Raw genomic sequence first — 21504 nt, forward strand, 5'->3', positions numbered from 1 at the left:
ACCCTGGGATCATGACCTGAGCCGAAGGCAGATGCTTAACCGACTGAGCCACCCAGGCGCCCCTTATTTATTTTTTTTTTATTTTTTTATTTTTTATTATTTTTTTTTAAGATTTTATTTATTTATTTGAGACAGAGAGAATGAGAGAGAGAGAGAGAGAGCACATGAGAGGGCGGAGGGTCAGAGGGAGAAGCAGACTCCCTGCCGAGCAGGGAGCCCGATGCAGGACTCGATCCCGGGACCCCAGGATCGTGACCTGAGCCGAAGGCAGTCGCTTAACCAACTGAGCCACCCAGGCGCCCCTCGAGAAACTAATTTTGAAGGTGCTGAATTTTAATTAATTTAAGGGTCTATTTCAGTCACCTTAGGTGACTGTCTATAGTATTAGCACAACCCTGAACCCTCCATCACCTAGACCCTGTCCCAAGAGAGCTCAAAATTCCATTTAATCCCTCCTTCTTCCCCAGCCTCACCCCCTCCTACTCAGTGCCCCCTCAGCCAGGATTTTTAGCCTCCAAGCCTTGCATGTGCTATTTACGTTGCTTGGCAAACCTCACCCCCCGCCCCTGCACCCCACCATCTGTCTCATTGCTACTCCCACTCCAGGTCTCTGTTCAGATGTCTCTTCCTCCAGGAAGGCTTCCCTGCCCCTCAGGCTGAATGAGGCACCCCTTTGGGCTCTCCCGGCCCCCTGGGCTCCTCCATCCCACTGCTGATCACTGTGGATCATTGCCCTGGGGATCGGTCTGCTCCCTGCAATACAGACACAGAACTGTGAGCCCCGCTGTGGACTGAGGACAAAGCAAGAACTATCTCAATCACCACTGTGTCTGCAGCACCACCCAGCACAGCGTTGAGCACAGGGAGTGTTGTTGGAATGAATGAATGGTGGATGCTTTTGAAAAACTGTGCTAAGAGCTTTAGAGTGAGCCAGCCAAAGGTCAAGTCCCATCTCCACCTACTGGTAGACTTGCCTCCTTCCTCGAGCCTCTGTTTCCTCATCTGTGAAATGGACGCAGTTATGTGTGGTTGGATGTTGGATGAAGCAGTTGTGTTGGGCCTCTCTGCAGGGACCTGCCTGGCCCAGGGGGATTGCTCAAGCAGAGACTGCCACGACTCCCTCCCATTGTGATTACTGCTGTTGTTCCTGACAGTCACACGAGTGGGAAGAAGAGGTTGAGGGCATTAAGGGAGGAGTCCAGGGAAGCCCCAGGAAGGTCCCCAGTCACCCTGGAAAACTGGTTCAACCGGTGTCTGCGCCCATCCCAGAGAGCACAGGTGAAGCCTCTGGAGCCTGTGGAAAGGGGGTGCTGGGGCTTGGCCGGCCTCGGCCATGTCTAGAAGGCACCCCCAAGACCCCCACTGAGCTGGCCTACTTCCGACAGCCAGGGCCCAGCCCTCCAGCCCCATCAGTGTCCACAGTGGCCCCTTGGCATCTCCACGGGACACCAAGATGGAGATTCCCGAGAGGGCCCAGTGCCACTTCTCAAAGGGCCTCCTGCTCTCAGGTAAGGGGGAGCACCCCAGGGCTGAGGGGGGAAGGTGGGACTCAGCCCAGGGGTTGAGGTCTCCTCTCAGAAGAAGGGAAAGATTGCCAGGGAAGATGAAATTATTAGAGTAAGATGGGGGGGGTGCTGGTTTGAGCTGTAGAATCACAGCCCCATACCCAATTTTACCTATGGAATTTTCTAGACTATCAGGACCAGGAAGATAAGAATGTTGTTTGTTTGTGGGGTTTCTTTGGAGGAGGGGTGTTTTATTCTTTTGTCTTATTTGCAATATCATACATAATCATCAAACTGCTGCTACAATGTTCACACCTATTACTGCAAATTCAAACCCCAAGGAAAACTATTCCCGGGAATTTACTGAGGTCAGGGTCGGGCTGCCTGGTACAAGGCCAGACCATCATGAGGACAGGAATTTATCTGTATTTGTTTCCCTGTTATATCCCAAGTGCCTAGAAATCTAGGGAATTTTAGATATATCATATATAATTGGTATTGTAGCATAAATAATATGTAAGTCTGTAAGTCCTGGTTAGATGGATGAATGAATAAATTCAGAGAGTCCAACTGTTTAGAGGCAGACCACACATCATCTCGGCTGCCCCGAGATCCGCTGGACTAATGGGATGAGAAATGTGTGGCTTTCCTATCTGGGTTCCCACTCCTGAACCCAGTGCAGACATCACTCATCAATCCCAGCCCTGTTTCCAATGAACAGCGGTCAGAGTCCTTGTCCCCAGATGAGGACATATAGGGAAGAAAATGCTTTTGTCCCTGCCCAATACTTCTGACCTCAGGCCACCCCTGTAACTCCCCACAGCCTCATTCCTGGCCCTCTGGATCCCCCAAAGCTCCTGGGCTGCCCTCCACATCCAGAAGATTCCAGAGCATCCTCAAAAGGACCAGAACCTTCTCCTGTCCGTCCAGGGCATCCCAGGCAACTTTCAGGACTTCAACTGGTACCTGGGGAAGGAGGCCAATGGTGGCACGATGTTATTCACCTACTTCCCTGACCTCCAGCGGCCCCAGAGGGACGGCAGCGCCATGGGGCAACGTGACATCGTTGGCTTCCCCAGTGGGTCCATGCTGCTGTGTCGCATCCAGCCCACAGACAGCGGCACCTACCAGGTAGCTGTCACCATCAATCCTGACTGGACCATGAGGGCCAAGACCGAGGTCCAGGTGGACGGTGAGTGTTATGCTGCTGAGGGAGAAAGTGGGTAGGCTCATGCACCCCGATGCCTGCCATGGGTCAGGACCACTGCCCTATATTAACTCATTTGTATCTTTAAAAACAAAACAAACAAACAAACAAAAAGTATGAGGGGCACCTGGCTGGCTCAGTCGGAAGAGCATGCAGCTCTTGGTCTCTGGGTCCTGAGTTTGAACCCCACACTGGGTACAGAGCTTACTTAAAAATAAATAAATAAACAAACTTTAAAATTAAATTAGGGGCACCTGGGTGGCTCAGTCGGTTAAGTGTCTGACCAGCTCAGGTCATGATCTTGGGGTCCTGGGATCGAGTCCTGTGTCAGGCTCCCTGCTCAGTGGGGAGCCTGCTTCTCCTTCTGCCCCTCCCCCCACTTGTGCGCACACACACTCTCTCTCTCTCTCTCAGATAAATAAAATCTTTAAAATTAAATTAAATTTTAAAACCCTATGAAATGTGATATGCCATTTACATCTCAATAGAGCTGAGGGAATAAAATAACTTCTCAACCCTCCCGGGCAGACTTGGTCATTAACCATCCATGTCCCCAGAGGACTCTGATCATCCCATTACCTCTGTGATTTTCATAATGTGCTCTGATGCATCACATTCCAAACATGTCTCACTAGGAGAGTAATTCTTCAAGGTGAGAGAGTGAAAACATACTTGTCCTTTTATCATCCAGCATCTACCACAATACGGGGCGATGGGGGGGGACACGCAGTAGGTTCTCAGTTAATGTTTGTTGAATAAAGAAATAAATGAAAACTTTCTCTTTTCTTTTGAAGAGAGAGAGTTGGTCGGGGGGCCAGAGGGAGAGAGAAAATCTCAAGCAGATCGTGGAGACTGACTTGGGCTCGATCTCATGACCCTGAGATCATGACCTGAGCTGAAATCAAGAGGCAGACGCTTAACTGACTGAGCCACCCAGGTGGCCCTGAATGAAAACTTTCAAAACCAAAAACTCCATGAGGCAGCCCCATTATTGTCTTCATTTTACAGTTGGGGAAACTGAGGCACAGAGTGTGGTATGGCTGGGATTTGATCCCACGAAGTCACAATACCAGAGTCTGGGAGCTTAACAACTTCCTCTCAAAGCAGAGAAAGAAGGAAAAAAAGTCTCCTTGCCTTCATTCATATGTGGGACGCCAATAACGAGCATGTAAATAATAAATTAAGATCATATTTCAGAGACATTAACAATAATAGTTATCGCTAACATTATTTAGTGTTTATTACATGCCTACTGTATGTATAACTCATTTACTCCTCACTGCTGCCCTGTGAAGTGGGTAATATTATTGGACTCATTTTACAAATGAGGAAACTGAGGCACAGAGAGGTTATAATTTCCCCAGTTTAAAAAAAAAAAATTAAACAGGATGATGTGATATGGGATGGGAGGTCATCAAGAAGGAGTGACATTTGAACAGAGGAAAGGAGGGGAGCCCTGAAGATTTCTGAGGGACAGAGTTCCTAGCAGAGGGAACCGCAAGTGCAAAGGCCCTGAGGTAAGGCTAGCTTAGTGTGTTCAAAGCATATAGACAGAAGGATGCCATGGCTATAAAGCAGTGAGCAAGTTGGGTGTTAGGAGTTGAGATCTGAGAGGCACACAGGGGCCAGGCTTGTTGGCCGTGGGGAGATTGAAAGAAGCCACTAGAGGGTTTTAAACAGAGGAGTGATCTGATTCCTCCAGTTTAACCCAGCCATGGTTAAGTGTGGGCTGAATCTCCATTCTATCCAGAAAGAAGCTGAGGCTCGGTGGTTTAAGGCATGCCCCGAATATTAGGCATCCAGCCATCGAATCAGCGACAGGGTTGAGATTCGAATGCAGGACTGCCTGAATGAGACACATAGCTGCCTCTGCAGATGCTGAGCTGCTCATTCACTTGTTCCTTCAGCAAAGCTTCCCCCAGTGCCTCTTCCTCAAGGCCGCCTCTGCGTCCAGACTGTACCGGGCTGTGCTGGGGACGCAGTGCAGACTGAGGCTGCCCTGGCCCTGCCCTTCCAGGGCTCACAGCCCAGCGGGGGAGACTGATATTAACTAATAATCACACACACAAAATAGATCATTATGCACAGTGCAGGGACCGTGAAGGAAAGGCACATACGGGGATGATGAGAGTGTAAATCGGGGAGTATAAGGGAGGTTGCCCTAGGAAGGTGATCCTTCCACAAAGCTTCAATGATGACTAGCAGTCCTAAGTAGAAGGGAAAGGAGCTTTGGGAGGTGTTTGGACAGAGGGCTTGGTCTGTGCAAAGGGCCTGTGGCAGGAAGCTGTAGGGCTCATGAACTGAGCTGGCAGGAGGCCAGCATGACTGAGGCAAAAGAACAGGAGGGGCATCCTCGGAGGCCAGAGCAGCGGGATGTATTCAAGCCAAGGCTCAGGTTGTAAGGACAGAAGCTCTCTGCAACTGACTCACAGTGTAGGGAGCCTTGTAGGACCCCAGGGTAGCCTCCTGGGATGTTGGTTCCAAGAGCCCTGGGTTCACAGCTGTCTCCTCCAAGCCTAGAACAGGGACAGACACGCTGTTGCATAAATGAATGGGTGGGGAGCTCTTCAGAGCTGATGGGAAATAGAAGTTGCCAGAAAGGCAAGTGTCCCCTGCTCCTCCAGAGGGCACCACCTCTGGCCTCATCTCGGCTCAGGGGCTCCATTCTCCTCTTCATGACCAGGGATTCCTGCCAGGCCTGAACTGGGTGTCAGCCCAGGCTTCTTTGCATATTCTGAATCTCCTCTTCCAAAATGCAGAGACAGAAAGAAAGACAGCTGGAGAGACAGACAGACAGATCAAGATAGAATTTGGTTGGTCTAGGGCACCAGAGTGGCTCAGTCAGTTGAGTGTTCGACTCTTGGTTTCAGCTCAGGTCTTGATCTCGGGGTTGTGGGATTGAGCCCCCTGCATAGGGCTCCAGGCTCGGCGGGGAGTCTACTTGTCCCTCTCTCTCTGCTCCCTGCCCCCCGCCCCGCACTCATGCTCTCTCTCCCGTGCTCTCTCTCAAGTAAATGAATAAATAAAATCTTTAATAATAATAATAATAATAATAATAATAATAATCTGGTTAGTCCAACCTGGCCTGTGGTTTCCTTCGCCTTGAGTGAAGGGTCCACCCTTTGTCCAAGGGGGTGGGATCAAGTAGGTCAAACAAGATGGGGAGCCAGATGCCGGGGATCAGGGCGGGGAAGATGAGCAAGGACTCAACACCTGCTCTCCTTCATAATAATCATAACATATATATCTATTATGGTTTGTTCACCACTGAACCCCCAGTGCAGAGCAGTGCTTAGCACACATTAGTTACTCCGTAAATACTTGTAACTCCTTCTCCCAGCTGTGAGCACTTACTGTATGCCAGGCACCTCCAAGCGAAGCCCTTTGCTGACCTCACTTCATTGCATTCCCACAAGACCCCCGTCAGGCCCTGGGATGATCCCCATTTTATAGAGGGGCAAACAAACAGAGACCCAGAGGGCCCACCACCACGCAGCCGGGGAAGGCAGGAGCCGAGGCCCCCGCTGGGTCCGAGTCCATGTCCCTGGCCCTCTGCCACCTGGCTTTTTCCCAGCCCCAGTGGAATCCACTCCCTCATGGGAAATGCCCTGGCTTCCCGAGGGCTGAACACAGGGAGCAGGGAAGCAAAATGATTCAGCAAAAGGAAGAGCAAAGGAAAAGGCGGAGGGGATGAGCCATAGGGTTGGGCACGTCCTCATGTCAGGTTGGGTCACCTCAGCAGCCAGGGCATTTCTATTTGAGGACAGCTTTGGCCCCAAATCCAGCCCCTGGCAGTGGGGAGGCAAGGGGGGGGGGGATGGACTTGGCTGGGAGCTCTTCCTGTGTCCCGGGTAATTCCCACACGTCACCTGTCTCGATCATGAGGGGATTCGGTATGTCTTTAGTGGCTGCAACAGGAGCCAACCCTAGCAGGCATGTACAGAAAAGGGCTTAATGAAGGGTATTGCAGGCTCGCAGGACCCCAAGGAGGCTGGGAACCGGAAACAAGATGTAAACTACTTGCAGAATTCTCCTGCCTGGGCCAGCATTGCCCAAGGGTCAGCCCTGGGTCCAGAACCCCTGCCTGGGCACTGGGAAGCTGCATTCATTCAACAAACATCTATTGAGCACTTCCTGTGTGCCAGGCACTGAGGGTACGAAAGGTACAGACAGAGATCTCTGCCCTCGTGAAGTTTATCTGCTGGTGGGCATGTCCCTGCCCGGGGACCTGGATCACATGACACTGTCCCATGGAAAAAGAAGCTAAGAAAGCCAGTCTCTGGCAGAACTCCCAAAGGGGAGGATTCACAGCTCAGGACAGACTGAAAACACAAGAAAGGCCCAGGACACATAGGTCCCCTGTGTACCGATGAGGAAACAGAGGCTCAGAGAGGTCCCACAGCCAGTAAGCAGCCCAAACCAGGCTTGGAAGCCAGAGCGGGATCACGGTCATTGACAGCTGGTGTCTGTTCTCCTGTAAATCCAGTGGTGGGGACTTGGGGGCCTTCAGGCAACCCTGTGCGGGCTCCCCAAAGCCTTCTGGGCCCTCTGACACCCAAGGCAGTTAATTACAAGCCCGGCACCCCTTTACTGAACATGTGCAGAGTGCTTCACACACATTTCTCCTTTGTGTCCTCCCTGCCACGGCAAGATGATCCCTCTTACACAGTTGGAGAAACTGAGGCACAGGGAGTTTAAGTAACTGGCCCAGGTCACTGAGCTAAGGGGCAGCAGGTGCAGGACTTGAAGTCTGGCCTGCGGGCTCCAGAGCCCACACTTTTAGGACTTTATTCTGCCTCATCATTAACAACCACTAACTGGCTGGTGTCATGGGTTTATATGACCTTTAGTCAAATGGCCAAACCTTTCAGAGCCTCTGTTCCCCTAAAATATCTGTAAGATGGGGGCAATCACACCTCCCACCGTGGATCATTGTGAGGACTGGCTGACAAATCCATGTGAAGCTGTGGAAATCAACCAAGTCCCTCCAATGAGAAAAGCAAAGGCCATTTACTCAGAGCTTGCTGGAGTAAGGGAGTCAGCCCCTGTCACTTGCATCTGGGCAGAGATTCAAAGACAGGCAGACGGATGGGAAAGCTTCATAGTGGAAAAAAGAGAAGGCTTCAGCTGTGCCCTGATTGGAGGTTGTTGGCACGGGGAAGCTGGAGGCAACTGGTTACAGGGCATATTTGGCTTTCTTAGGAGCTGGTCCTAAGTTAGATGCAGGGACAAGAATTAGGGAAGCTGTTGGTTATTAATCAAGTCCTGGCCATTTAGTGTCAATCCTTACAGAAGTCACTGTTTGTCTTCCTGGATTGTCACTGGAGATAGCAATCTGGCTTCCTGCAAGTCTGACTCAAAGCAGGTTGGTGTCGTGGGCTGTTTGTAAGACGGCTGGTCTTCTCGGCACGTTGGTCTTCGCTGCAGGTTGTGGATTGGAATTCTATTTTTATATACAGTCTGACCATTGTCCACTTTTATAATGGTCTCTCAAAGCACTTTTTCAGATGTGTTTGTATCTACTCAAAAATACACGTGGATAAATCTGACCCACAGAAGAAGACCCAGATGATTCTTTGTTGGTAGAACTGATAGATGATCCCAGTGCCCAGTAAAGCGAAAAGCCAAAAAGAAAACCTTCAGTCCTGAAAGAAGAAACAGAATGCGGGGCTCTGTTCTAGTTACTTCTTGGTGCAGAGCAAACTCAGTGGTATAGAACAGCAACCATTTTATTATGTTCATGATTTCTGGGATCAGGAATTCAGACAGGGCACAAAAGAGATGGCTTGTCTACTTCATGATGTCTGGGGCCTCAGATGAGAAGACTCAAAAGGCTGAGAATGGCTCAAATGCTGGAGGCTGGAATCATTCAGAGGTGCCTTCACTCAGATATGTGGAGGCTCACCCTGGCTGTCACCTGGAAACTTAGCTGGGGCTATCCACCAGATCTTTTTCAGGTGGTCTCTCCAATGTGACTGCTCGGTCTTCCTCACAACATGGAGACTGGGTTCTTGGGGAGGGCCAAGTGGAGAGCGAGTGTTCCAAAAGACCAAGGCAGAAACTCTTCTGCTTTGAAGCCAGAAGTGGCTTCTTCTGACCTAGCCTTGGAAGTCACACAGCATCACTTACATTGTATTCTTTTGATTACAACTAAGCCACTAAGATTAGCCAGATTTAAGGGAGGGGTGTTAGATCCTTCTACTGGATAGGAGAATGGCAAGATCATATCACAGAAGAGATCCTGTCGCAATCAACTTTGGAAAAGACAGTGATTCACAGGCTCCCTCTTTTCAAGTTCACTGTCTATGATAAAAGGCAGAAAATATAACAGGCTCTAAAAAGAGGACACTTAATCATGTGATTCAGGCAGGGTTCTTGCTACAGCAACAGAAACTGCTTCTCGCTGATTTAAGCAGAAAAGAAATCGATTCAAGGATCCCGAACAGCCCAGAGATTCTCCAGGATAGCAGGGAACCGAGCTTTGGAGGTGTTGTGTGTTGAATGTTGTCCCCTCAAAAAAAGACACTGAGTCCGAACCCTCAGTACATCAGAATATAACCTTACTTAGAAATAGCATCTTTATAGAGGAAATCAAGTTAAAATGAGATCACTGGAATGTATGTAAACTTGCCTGGGGTTCCAATGTTAGCAGCGATGTTCAACACCATGCTCTAAAGGCACCTTTGAATGAACTAGCTGTCCATGTACGGAGGCTGCAAAGGAAGCTGGGAAATGTCTTTATTTCTGCCCAGCTCAAGTTCAGGGAGACATGATTAATGCCTTCAAGGTAGCAAGATGACTGCACGGTTCCCAAGCCTCTAGCTTTCAGCTTCCAGAACAAGAGATCCCTTCTCCTACCCACTCTGAACCACACCCCTTCACTTCACTCTGATTGGGCCAACCTGAACGAATCAGGAAGGCCAAAGGAATGCAGCACGCTGATTGGCTTAGGTCTGAAAGACGGCCCTTCCTGATGCAGTCAGTGTGACAAGGGAATAAGCTAAGGGAGCCCCCCCACCCCGCCCCGCCCAGGGAACTGGAGGCGGGATCCATCCCTCCTGAAGGTCTGGAGGCTTCACAATGGTGGAGGGATGGAAGGAGCTGAGGAGACACTACATGTCTGTAGCTGGGGCACAGGGATGCAGAAGTACCTGGCTCCTGGGATCCCAAACAGACCAGGTTTGGCCATTCTGCAGACAAAATCCAAAGGGAGAGAGAGGAGGGGTGGCGAAACAAGAAAGGGATGTATTTCAGTGAAGCCAACCCCGGGAAGACAGCAGACTAGCATCCCAAAGATTGCTTCCAAAGTGCTGAAAGTACTTCTAGGTTTATATTAGGAAAATGTGGGACACAGGTCAGTGGATACATGCAGATGGGCAGTAAAGATCGTCAGGTCAGTCATTGTCTTGGGGTCAATTGGGAGGGATCTTGCTGCTTGAGGGGGTAGTTTCGGCTCCCATCACAGGATGCCTTGCACAGCGTCTTTTCCATGAGTTAAGAGAAAAGCTGGAAAGAAGAACTTAATAATTAGCAAGTACAGACTGAGGTCAGAATGGAGGTGATTGAAGTGCTCTACTTTTTTTTTTTTAAGATTTTATTTATTTGAGAGAGAGAGAATGAGAGAGAGCGAGCGCATGAGAGGGGGGAGGGTCAGAGGGAGAAGCGGACTCCCTGCCGAGCAGGGAGCCCGATGCGGGACTCGATCCCGGGACTCCAGGATCGTGACCTGAGCCGAAGGCAGTCGCTTAACCAACTGAGCCACCCAGGCGCCCTGAAGTGCTCTTTTTTTAAAGATTTATTTCTTTTTAAGATTTATTTATTTAACCACCAAGCAGGGGGAGGGGCAGAGGGAGAGAGAGAGACTCTCAAGCAGACCCCTGCTGAGCAGGGAGCCTAGCGCAGGGCTCGATCTCATGAGCCTGAGATAGTGACCTGAGTCGAAATCAAGAGTCAATGCTTAGCCCACGGAGCCACCCAGGCGCCCCTGAAGTGTTCTTTCATGTCCCGTCTACCAACATGAATCAACTAATTGCATAATTAAGCAAGTAAGCTATGAAGGAAATGCCTATTAGGCACCTCCTTGGCCTGGGATTGTCAGAGAAGGCTTCCCTCTCAGAGGGAGCTGGGAATGAAAAAGTGAGCAGGAGTTATATATAGTGTGTGGAGAAGAGCATGCCAGGCAGAGGGAACAGCATGGGCAAAGGCTGGGCAGCCCAGAGAGTGAGGAAGGGAGCTGTGGGTGATGGAACTGCGTGGGTGGACGGGGCAGCAGGGGCCAGAGTGAGCAGATCCAGGAGAAGGGGCTCTGGATGCTATAAGAAGACAGGGCAACAGGGTCGGGGTGGGGAGGACAGGAAGTGGGGGGGGGGGTTCCTTGAGTCAGCTGACCTGGCCTCAGCCCCACCCCACCTCCTGAGTCACTCACAGAAGCCACTGAATTTCCACTTGCTGTTGTGGGGATTCAAAAAGGTAGAAGATGGGGGCACCTGGCTGGCTCAGTCGGTAAAGCATGTGACTCTTGATCTCCGGGTCTTGAGTTCAAGCCCCATGTTGGGTGTGAAGCCAACTTAAAAATAAATAAATAATTAAAAGGTAGAAGGTGCAAAATTGCTAAGTTCCAGTGTCTGGAAGAGGGGCTGCCTTCCATCCTCTGCCCATATGCAACCCCTCTGGGCCTTGGTGCGCACATCTGCAAAATGGGCCTGACTTAGCCACCTCCCCAGGCTGTAGGGGCAACAACCACATATGCCCAGGCATGGCCTATCCTCTTCCTTCCAATGAGAAGAGTACATTTTAAAATGGGTTTCGGGATGTGCCTGGATGGCTCAGTCGTTAACCGTCTGCCTTCGGCCCAGGTCATGATCCCAGGATCCTGGGATTGAGCCCCACATCGGGCTCCCTGCTCTGCAGGAAGCCTGCTTCTCCCTCTCCCACTCCCCCTGCTTGTGTTCCCTCTCTCGCTGTCTCTCCATCAAATAAATAAATAAAATCTTTAAAAATAAATAAAATAAAATGGGTTTTGGACACTTTGAATGGACAAACTTTTAGGGAAATGAATGAAATAAGCAAATATTGATCGATTTAATTACACACACACACACACATATATATATATACGTATATACATACGTATATATGGTGACACTCCAGTCCATTTGGAAATAATGGTCTTCACTCCAGTCATGCAGAGCCTGATATAGTTCCTTCCCATCCTTCAAGGGCTCCTGGGACACAGGCCCCTCTTTTGGAATCCACACAGAGCAATCATTAGGAGCTCAGGTGGCCCAAGTGTAATCCCAGCACTGCACCTTCTGTGAGCCCTTGGGCAGGTTAGCTCACCTCTCTGTGCCTCAGTTTACTCACCTTAAAATGGCACAGATCCTACTTTGTTGAATAATTGAAAGAACTCTGTGTGTGTGTGTGTGTGTGTGTGTGTGTGTGTGTGTGTGTGTAAACTCATTCAATCTTCACAACAACCCTACAAGGTGGATACTCTTATTGTCCCCATTTCACAAATGGGAAGAGGCACAGAGAGGTTGAGTGATCTGCTCAAGGACTTGAACCCCCAGCATTCTGACCTCAGAGTCTATGAGCTTAGCTGCCAAGAAGGGCTGGGATATAACAGGTGTTCAGCTTGATATTAAAGGCTCGAGGTCCTCATGGTGGGGGTAAGAAGTCAGGTAGGCTTCATCCCAAACCTGGCAGGTAGTGTTTCAGAACCCCATGCATCAAGACCCTATATCCCGCACAAAACAGGGCCCAGAACCGAATTCTTTCCCTAAAAGGATGGAGGTGTCAATCAACTGAGGTGAGAAAAAGCAGGCAGGTGGAGTGTGGTGGGGGAGTGGGTCAGGAGGTAGGTTTTAGATGTGCTGAAGATGGTAGGAAATCTTAGGAAAGCAGAGATTTTTGAGGTGGGGTGAGCCGAGGAGTTCCAGCCAGCGATGTTGAGTTTTATGTGCAGCAGAATCAACTGGATAGTTGGATGCTCAGCTCTGAAAAGCAGGAGAAAGCTCTGGGTTGGGGAAAGGAAACTGCACATCAGTGCTCTATGGACAGTCACTGATGCAGGGGTGAGGGGATTGGGGAGATCCTTCCAGGACATCTCACAGACCTCTCTTTCTCTCTCATACCCCTCAGAAAAGCTTAAGGAGCTGCCCATTACACACCTGCCCCTGAGTGCTGGGATCATGGCTGCCATCATAATTGGGTTCCTTGTTGCTGGGTCCCTCTTCATCGGGTGCATTGCCCATCTCCTGTTAACAAGAGACTGGAGGGGCCAGAGCCACAGGTACAGGGGCCCCAGGCCTCTCTCTCCTCTCTTCTTCCTCTTCTTCCCCACCCCTTGGGTCCCACTGACTGATTCTTCCATGATTCATGTCATCTGACTCATACACAATCTCATCAAATCTTGGAACTCTTGAGGTGAAAATGATCTTTCTATCCTGTATTAGACAGAATTCTGCACTGCAAGGGACAGAAACCCTACCTTTGAACGGGCTTACAAAAAATTAGAAAATTTTTTGGTCCTGCATGAGCTTCAGGTATGGCTGGATCCAGGGACTTGATTTTGTCAAGAGACTCCTCCATACACCTCTCAACTCTGCTTTTCTCTGTGGTGGCTTCATTCTCAGTCAGAACCTCCCCTTGTGTGTGATAAGATAGCTCCTAGGGGCTCCAGGCTTATATCCCACCAGCTCAGCAGCCACAGAGGGAAGACCACACCTGGCTCCTGACACCTCCAACAAAAACCCCAGGGCTGCTTCTCACTGGCTTAACTCAAATCACATGTCCTTACGTGGACCAACCACTGTGGCCAGGTGCTGGAATATCCTGATTGGCCAAACCTGGGCTATTTGCACAGCTCTGGAGTCAGAGAACAACCCAGCTCCACATGACTAAATGGATTCAGGGTGGGGAGGGTTCCCCGCCCACCACCCCCCCGCCCCCGGACCCAAAGCGGGGTGGGGAAACAGACACTATTGCCAAAGAAGCAGAGTGGATGGTGGGCAGGCAAAGGCATCAGATGGTGCCTACTTCTGTATGGGGGAGAGAGGCAGGGGCCTATTTTTCCCAGGAAACAGTCTATTCATGGAAAATTCCTTCCTTATGAGGTCAGCCTCTTCAGAACTTTGTCTCCTGACTTTGGTTCTGAGCTGCTTGCAAATGTGTAGTTTTTCTGCTCTCTCTAATCCCGGGGAAATGAAGGCAGCACCCTTTTCTCCTCCGCCGCCTCCTTCATTTTTGCAACTTTTCTATAAGTTTGAAATATTTCCAAAGAGAAATTCCTCTTCCTATTCTCTCTCTTAGGTGCTGTGGTCTCTTGATCTCTTTCTCCCAACACGCTCCCATTTAGGGGTGGCAAACAGCTTTCACTTCCTACTATGTGCCCTAGAGAGCTTGGTGGAAAGGGAGTTGGAGGTGGTGTCTGAGTGCAGTGGGAACGGATGCTGTGATTGATTAATCATGTCTGCCACGACTGTAACAAGGGTATTGGAATAACCTAAGCCATCCCTGTTAGCCCTCCTTCTTAGCTTGCAGGTGGTATGAAAAGAGGCAATGCTGGTCCATAACCCTCCCGGGGGCTTCCCAGGTGTAGTCTGAAACCAGCCCCCAAACACAGAGCGCTGGAGAGGCAGGCCTCTCCAGGTTGGCATATGGCAATTTCAATAAGCAAAGGGAACTTACATACGAGGCTTGTCTCCGGGGGCAGCAAGATGAATGGATCCCCACACCGACCCTCCAAATCTTTTTTTTTTTTTTAAAGATTTTATTTTTTATTTATTTATTTGACAGAGAGCGACACAGCGAGAGAGGGAACACAAGCAGGGGGAGTGGGAGAGGGAGAAGCAGACTCCCCGCTGAGCAGGGAGCCCGACGCGGGGCTCGATCCCAGGACCCTGGGATCATGACCCGAGCCGAAGGCAGACGCTTAACGACTGAGCCACCCAGGCGCCTGACCCTCCAAATCTTACAAGTTTATAAAGAAGCCCCAACTGGGCTCAGCCAGGCACACCATGCAGCTGTCCTCAGCATCATACACCATCTCAAGGCCACGTCCTTGGAACAGCCTCTGGGAGCGGAAAAGGCAGGAACCCACACTCCAGGGACAGGGGAGGTGGTGAGAAGCCTCCGAGTGCCCGTGTCTGGTTCACGGGTCAATCAGGGGTCACATCTTTTTCATGCCTGTCCCCAAAAACGATGGGGCGGATTTGGCCCTCGGTGGGTAGTTTGCCGTGGTCTCTAGAGACAACTAAGGCTTAGAGACATGAAATCATTTGCCAAATGGCTTAGAACTGGCCTGTGAGTGGCAGCAGGTCCCTGAGACGGGAACCCACACCTGAGTGACTTGTAAGCTCCAGAACCAAAACTGGACTCCACTCGTCCGGACCTGCTGGCCGGCTTTCCTTCCGCTACTGCCAGTGATTCTCAGAGAATCTCACAGATCCTCAAAGTGCTGGCAGGGCCAAAGGCAACTTGATGTGGCATTCTGGGCCACAGTATTAAAAAATAAATAAAAATTTAAAAAAAAAAACGCAAAATGAAAATATTTCAATACGTGGAAATGTTTACAAATGAAGGGCCGTGATGCATGCACCTTACCCTCAGATGGTTCAGGAAAACAAAATATGCATGGCAGAAACAGAAGGAGAGAGGGAGCAGACACTGAAGCAAATGGAATAAAAACAATTGTTGGATGTGAGTAAAAATTACACAGATGTTCTTTGTGCCGTTTTTGCAACTTTTCTATACATCTGAAATATTTCCAAAGAGAAATTCCTGTTCCTATTCTCTTTGTAGCATTCTGACTATGGCAAGAGAATATCTCATTCTGGTTCTAGTCAGCTTCTAATGCCCTTCTAACACTTGCTAGCTTTTCCCAAGAGAAAACTAACAACCCTATCGAGCCACAGATTTAACCCACTGTTTGGCCTTTCTTCATTTTCCCCATCACTTTCTACTTACATCAGGTTTCATTACAATATGGCAGCATCTGACTGTGTCCCACTTCCACTCCCACCCCCACGGTCTGTTCCCCATTCAGCAGCCAGAAAGATCCTGTGAAAATCAGTCAGCTTAGGTCCCTCGGAGTCGAGGCCAAAGTCCTCACCGTGGACACAAGACCTAGCTTGACCTGCTGCCTCCCTCTGACCTCACCTCTAGCCCCTCTCCCCCTCACACTCTCTGTCCCAGCCATACTCCTCTCTTTGCTGTTCCTGTTCCTGCCCCAGGGCCTTTGCACATGCTGTTAGAGCTCTCTTCCCATGATTTCTGCAAAGCTGGTCTCCTTGCCTGCATCAGGCCTTTGCTCAAATGTCGCCTTCTCCGTGAGGCACCCCCACACCATCCTACTTGAAATTGCACACACACCCCCTCCACCCTCTGCCTCTTTCCATCTTCATTTTCCTATAGCATTTTTCACTCCCTGACATTCTACTGTCAGTCATTTACTGGACCTCTCTCTCTCTCTCTCCCCCCTAGAGTGCCCACTCCAGGAGGCCAGGGCTCTTTGTCTGTCTTGTTCCCAGCTGTGTCCCCAGTGCCTTCAATAGGATCCAGCCCGTGGTCCATGTTCCGTAAATATGTGTTTAGTGAAATAATGAATTTGCTGCAGTGATGTCGAGTGTACTTTTTAAATAAAGGTATTCAAAAGAGCTGATTCAAAGAGAAATATTAAGGAAATCGTGAAACAGGTGGATGGAGCAGAATCATCTAGATGGTCTGCCTAAATAGTGACATTAGGGAAACATTACTCACTGGCATACGGTGGCAGCTGGGGAAACTGAGGAAGGGCTCTGTGGCTGGAGATTATGGGAGAAGAGGCGGGGATGGGGCAGGTCTTGTCCTAGCTCACTCTGAAGCAGGGACCATCTCTCTCTCTGATGGACTGATGGGCTTTCCAGTTTCTCTGAGTCTCTCTCCACCCACCTGAGTGGCTTACTACCCTAATATTGGTTCTCTCCATATGTCCCCAGGTTGACACCCACAGAGAAGCCAGAGGTGCACCCCAATCACAATGCCGGTAAGCCAGAGGTCCCTGTGGCTAAAGCCCCTCCTCCAGGCTTCTTCCTCTTCTCCCCACCAGCCACACACACCCTTGCCCTCCCTCACTAGGGGTCTCCCAATCACTTGCCCCACCCAGACCTCTCTGGGGCCCCCCAGACTCAGCCCACAGACTCTGAGGACATCAGCACTCACGCCAAACCTGCTTTTCCTCCTCTTCTCAGTGCCTGGCACATCCAGTCTCGATGGTTCCACTCCCGGGTCCCCACACCCAACTCTTTGCTGGGCTCCCCGCCTCCAGGCTGGCCTCCACCCCATCCCCAGACAGAGTGCTTCTAGAACTCTCACCCTGTCACTCCTCTGCTCAGAGGCCCTCCATAGCTCCCCAGGGTCCTTAGGACAAAGTCAGCCTCTTTAACATGGCTCTCTAGACTCCCATAAACTGGTCCCCACTGTCTTTCCTGGCTTCATTTCCCACATGTAACAATCCCATCCTCAAAAACAAAACAATATAAAATAAACTATATATAATCCAGACAGACCAAATATATCACAGCTCCTCAAACATGGCAGGCTATCTCCTGCCAGCCACTCCCTCCTGCATTTGCATAGTTCTCGCTTCTCTTTCCAGTCTCAGATGTCCCCTCCTCCAGGAAGCCATCCCTGACTCCCCTCCAGGAGCCCTCTGGGCTCCCCCACTTGGCCCTACCCACTCTGGGTCATCCCTATCTGGGGACAGATCTGTCTCCCCCACTGGACTCTGAGCCCTGGGAGGTCAGGGCCAGCGCTGCCTCAGTCTCGGCTGTGTCCCCAGCACAGGGCTGGGCAAGGAGAGGGATTTGCACAAATGTTAGCTGAATAAATGACCACTGACAGCAGCTAGCATGGGCCTGTGGGCCGCGCGTCAGCCAGTTCCGCCCTTGTCCTCTGCTTCAGGTGACCAGAACATCTATGAAGTGATGCCATCTCCGACCCTCCTGCTGTCTCCCCCCGGTGACATGAGGTCCATGAACACCTCCATGGTGAGTCCCACCCCCTTCCCCAAAGCCCCACCTGCTGCTTCCCCCAGGAGTTCACTGTGGCGCTGGCACCTTGTCCCCACACTGCAGGAACGTGGCTCACCCTGGGATGCTCCCTACTTTAAAACCACCGGGAAAAGGGACTGGAAGGACACAACATAAGGAGCATTAGTCTCTGGGGCGATGGGGACTTGGGACTGGGAAGCCAGGTCTGTCCTCACAGCAAAGGTCCAAGGTAGGAGGGTGTCGGGATGCTGGGGGCCTGGCTCACCCGTGCTCTTCCCTCGCAGCCCCTGCCCCAGCAGCAGCCAGAGCCGGAGAACCACCCCTACCAGGTGTGGAGCCGGGATGAGGGAGGGGGTCTCGATGGGGGGGGGCATCCTCACCAACCGCCCACCTGCTCTCTGAGCTGTAGCTCCCGCGGAAGCACAGCACAGTCTCTCCCCTTCTGGGGTTGTACCTTCCTCCTTCTTAGAAGGATTCCAAGGCTGCAGGTCCCAGCCCGTCTCCATCCCCTCCTGTCTGCCCCTGGATCTCTGTGTCCATGCGTCTGTCTATGTTTCTCTGCATTTCTGTACACCTCTCAGGGCATCTCCTGCTCTTGCTGTCATTCTCTGGCTCCCCATGTCCTTTTATCTTTCCCTCTCTCTCTCTCTATCTCTATCTCTTCACCCATCTTTGTTTCTTTTTTTTTTTTTAAAGATTTTATTTATTTATTTGAGAGAGCGAATGAGATAGAGAGAGCATGAGAGAGGGGGGAGGGTCAGAGGGAGAAGCAGGCTCCCTGCCGAGCAGGGAGCCCGACGCGGGACTCGATCCCGGGACTCCAGGATCATGACCTGAGCCGAAGGCAGTCGCTTAACCAACTGAGCCACCCAGGCGCCCCCCATCTTTGTTTCTTGATGTCTCTCTCACTCTCTCTCCTTCTCCGTGCTCCTGTCCCTCCTGGCTCTCCATCCCCGTCGCCCTGTGTCCACCCCTTTCTCTGGCCCTCCCGGTACCTGGTGCTTCCTGCCTCTGCACGCCTCTCTCCTTCCACCATTCTCTCTGGGTGTGTTCTCTGCCCCCCGCCTCCCCCGTCCCTCAGCCTCTGCCTGGCTCTCCCGACCCCCACCCACAATCCCTCTCTTCCCCTCCCCCCCAGGACCTGCTGAACCCTGACCCTGCCCCTTACTGCCAACTCATGCCAACCCCCTGAAGAGGCCCCTGGAAGAGCGAAAGCCTCAGCCCTCCCCTGGGGGCCTGGTGCCCACAGAGAAGCCACACCAGAGACCCCACAGGACCAGGCCGCCACAGCCAGAGGCCGACAAGGTGGACTCAAATGAAGTCTCAGCACAGCATCAGGCACGGGCAAGAGATCATGATGGGCCCAGCGCCTCTCTGACCCTCTGAGTATATAACCCGCCCTCAAATCTGGTCCGTCCAGCAAGCTGGCCTGGGCCTCGTGCCTGGGAAAGACAGGCTCTTGCCTTCTCCTAACCCAAAGTACCCCCCCACACACACACACACACACTGGATATTTGGGGGTGAGGAGAGTGGTCTCAGGCCTGCCTCAAGCCAGACCTCACAGGCTCCTACTCGCTGGGCTTCTACGTGTCGGCCCACAACGCCCCACCCCTGCTCCCTGCTTGTCCTTGGAACCCCTTCCCCTGGGGACAAGGCAGCCCCCCACCACACAGGCCCCAAAGGATAAGGCGCAGGGAGGTCTGGCCTCCCAGGCCCGTGGCCCCCGATGACAGTCCTGACCAGTGACCACAGCTGTGAAACCCCTTCCCTGCTTGAGAGTCAGTCTCTCAGAACCTGTGGCCAATTTCTGCCTGTTGTCCCCAACCCTGAATCATACCAAGGCCCTCAGGGCAACAGCTCCCTTTCCTACCCCCTCCCAGCACCCCCATCCCAAATGTGGGCCCAGTCTGTCGCCCTTAATTTATTCACTCATTCAGCAATAAATAAACCATGTGTTATGCACAGTTCTGGATCCTGCAGCTTTGACAGGGAACAAAAGAGACAAAAATTGTTCTCCTAGAGGAACGCTGTGGCAGAGGAGAGAGTCAGCAACAAAGTAACCAACGTACGGAAGCCAAGTAGGGATCTGGAGGGAGAGCATTCCAGGCAGAGGAAGCAGCAAGTGCAAAGGCCCTGAGGCAGGAGTATGCCTGGGGAGTTCGAGGAGCAGCAAGAGGCCAGGGTAGTGGGAGCGGAGGAAGGAAGGGGGAAAGGGTGGGAGGTGAGGTCAGGGAGATGGGGAGCAGCAGATAGTTCAGGGCACAGAGTCCCCCCACATAAGGCACAGCAGACTGTCACTTTTGCTCTGGGAGCTGAAAATAAAGACTGTGTGGCCGGGGATGCCTGGGTGGCTCAGTCAGTTAAGTGTCTGCCTTTGGCTCAGGTCATGATCGAGCCCCACATCTGGCTCCCTGCTCAGTGGGGAGTTTGCTTCTCCCTCTGCCTGCCCCCACCCTGCTTGTGCTCTTTCTCTCTCTCTCTCTCTGACAAATAAATTAATAAAATCTTTAAAAAAAGACCATGTGGCAGGTTGAATAAAGTCGTGTATGTGCTAATGCCCTGTGAATGTTACCTTACACGGCAGAAGGGACTGAGCAGGTGTGATTGGGTGAAGGATCCTGAGATGGGGAGATTATCCCGGATGACCCCTCTGGGCCTGAAATATAATCACAAGGGTCTTTGTGAAAGGGACCCAGGGGGAGAGAAGGAGCTGTAAGAAAGGAGACAGAGATTGGAGTGATACCGGACTCTAAAGATGGAGGAAGGGCCCCAAAGCCAAGGCCACACGGAGTCAGAGTGACGTGATGGGAGAAAGACTTCACAGGCCTTCGCTGGCGTGGAAGACAGAAAGAGGCCACGAGCAGAGCCCAGAAGCTGGAAAGGACAAGAACCCAGATCCTCCCCCAGAACCTCCAGAAGGCAACCCAGCCCCGCCGACACCTTGATTTTGGCCCCGTGAGACCCATTTCCGACTTCGGACTTCCCGAACTGGAATCGAATGAATTCCTGTTATTGTAAGCCACTACACACTTGTGGGAACTTGTTACAGCTGCCATGGGAAATTAACGTAGAGGATGAGGACGAATTCGCAGGAAGGGAAGTTGCATCTCCTGCTGACTCAATACTCGAATACTCCCTGTAAGGATTTCTCCATCCCCAGACCTCTAGGGACACCCTGATCTCCTGCTTCGGAGAAGGTCAACCAGGTCAAGGCATGGGCAGGGTCGGCCCCAGCACTGGCCACTCTGGTGCAGAGTGTCTGCCTTCCTCTCCTCTTTTCCAGCAACCCCTCGTCAAACCCCAGTATCTGTTCTTTCCTTTTCCTCAGTAATAAAACCTCTCGGTTTTGAACCAAGAGCATGGCTGCTGAGCAGAAAAACTACATTTCCCAGTTTGCCCTGCAGCTTGAGATAGCCATGTGACTAATTCCCGGCCAATGGGATGTGAGCAGAAGTGATAGCTGCGCACGGTCCTCAAGTCACACCCTTAAAGGGAGAGCATTTCCCCCTTCCCAGAGGCTGAAGATGGGGTGGTGAGAGCCATCTCGGATCACATGGACAGGGGCGCACAGAGCCGGGTCAGAGGGAGCTGGGGCAGGGACAGCAACGGGGACAGAGCCACCACGCCAGGTTAGATAAGTTACCTGGGAGAGAAAGACTTCTCTCTTGTGCAAGCTACCATTACTTTGGGATTCTTTGCATCCACGTCCTTCTAAAACTTGATTCATACAACCCCCACCTTCATGACGACAGTATTGGGGCGC

The 21504-nt window shown here is 51.4% G+C and overlaps 1 protein-coding gene and 1 non-coding gene across 2 annotated transcripts; one reads left to right on the top strand and one right to left on the bottom strand.

The window, feature by feature from the left end:
- Positions 1–150: 150 nt before the first annotated feature.
- On the top strand, positions 151–20726 carry CEACAM19 (CEA cell adhesion molecule 19). Its single transcript, XM_081807086.1, has 7 exons — positions 151–1508; positions 2329–2697; positions 12853–13003; positions 16689–16735; positions 17653–17738; positions 18026–18070; positions 18880–20726. The coding sequence occupies exons 1-7, from the start codon at positions 1454–1456 to the stop codon at positions 18931–18933; spliced, it is 807 nt and encodes a 268-aa protein (XP_081663212.1). The 5' UTR covers positions 151–1453; the 3' UTR covers positions 18934–20726.
- LOC115940498 (small Cajal body-specific RNA 16) lies at positions 1768–1909 on the bottom strand. The gene has a single exon (XR_004075245.1).
- Positions 20727–21504: the final 778 nt, after the last annotated feature.

Source organism: Leptonychotes weddellii, chromosome 16 (genome assembly GCF_054177405.1).
Source record: "Leptonychotes weddellii isolate Sample4059 chromosome 16, ASM5417740v2, whole genome shotgun sequence".
In the NCBI taxonomy this organism is placed as follows: domain Eukaryota; kingdom Metazoa; phylum Chordata; class Mammalia; order Carnivora; family Phocidae; genus Leptonychotes; species Leptonychotes weddellii.

Bases quoted from the DNA above. Each gene is read 5' to 3' on its own strand.
- CEACAM19 (XM_081807086.1), top strand. From the start codon at position 1,454: ATGGAGATTCCCGAGAGGGCCCAGTGCCACTTCTCAAAGGGCCTCCTG. The intron at 13,004-16,688 runs GTACAGGGGCCC...ATATGTCCCCAG, and splicing joins TGGAGGGGCCAGAGCCACAG to GTTGACACCCACAGAGAAGC. The intron at 16,736-17,652 runs GTAAGCCAGAGG...CCTCTGCTTCAG, and splicing joins GCACCCCAATCACAATGCCG to GTGACCAGAACATCTATGAA.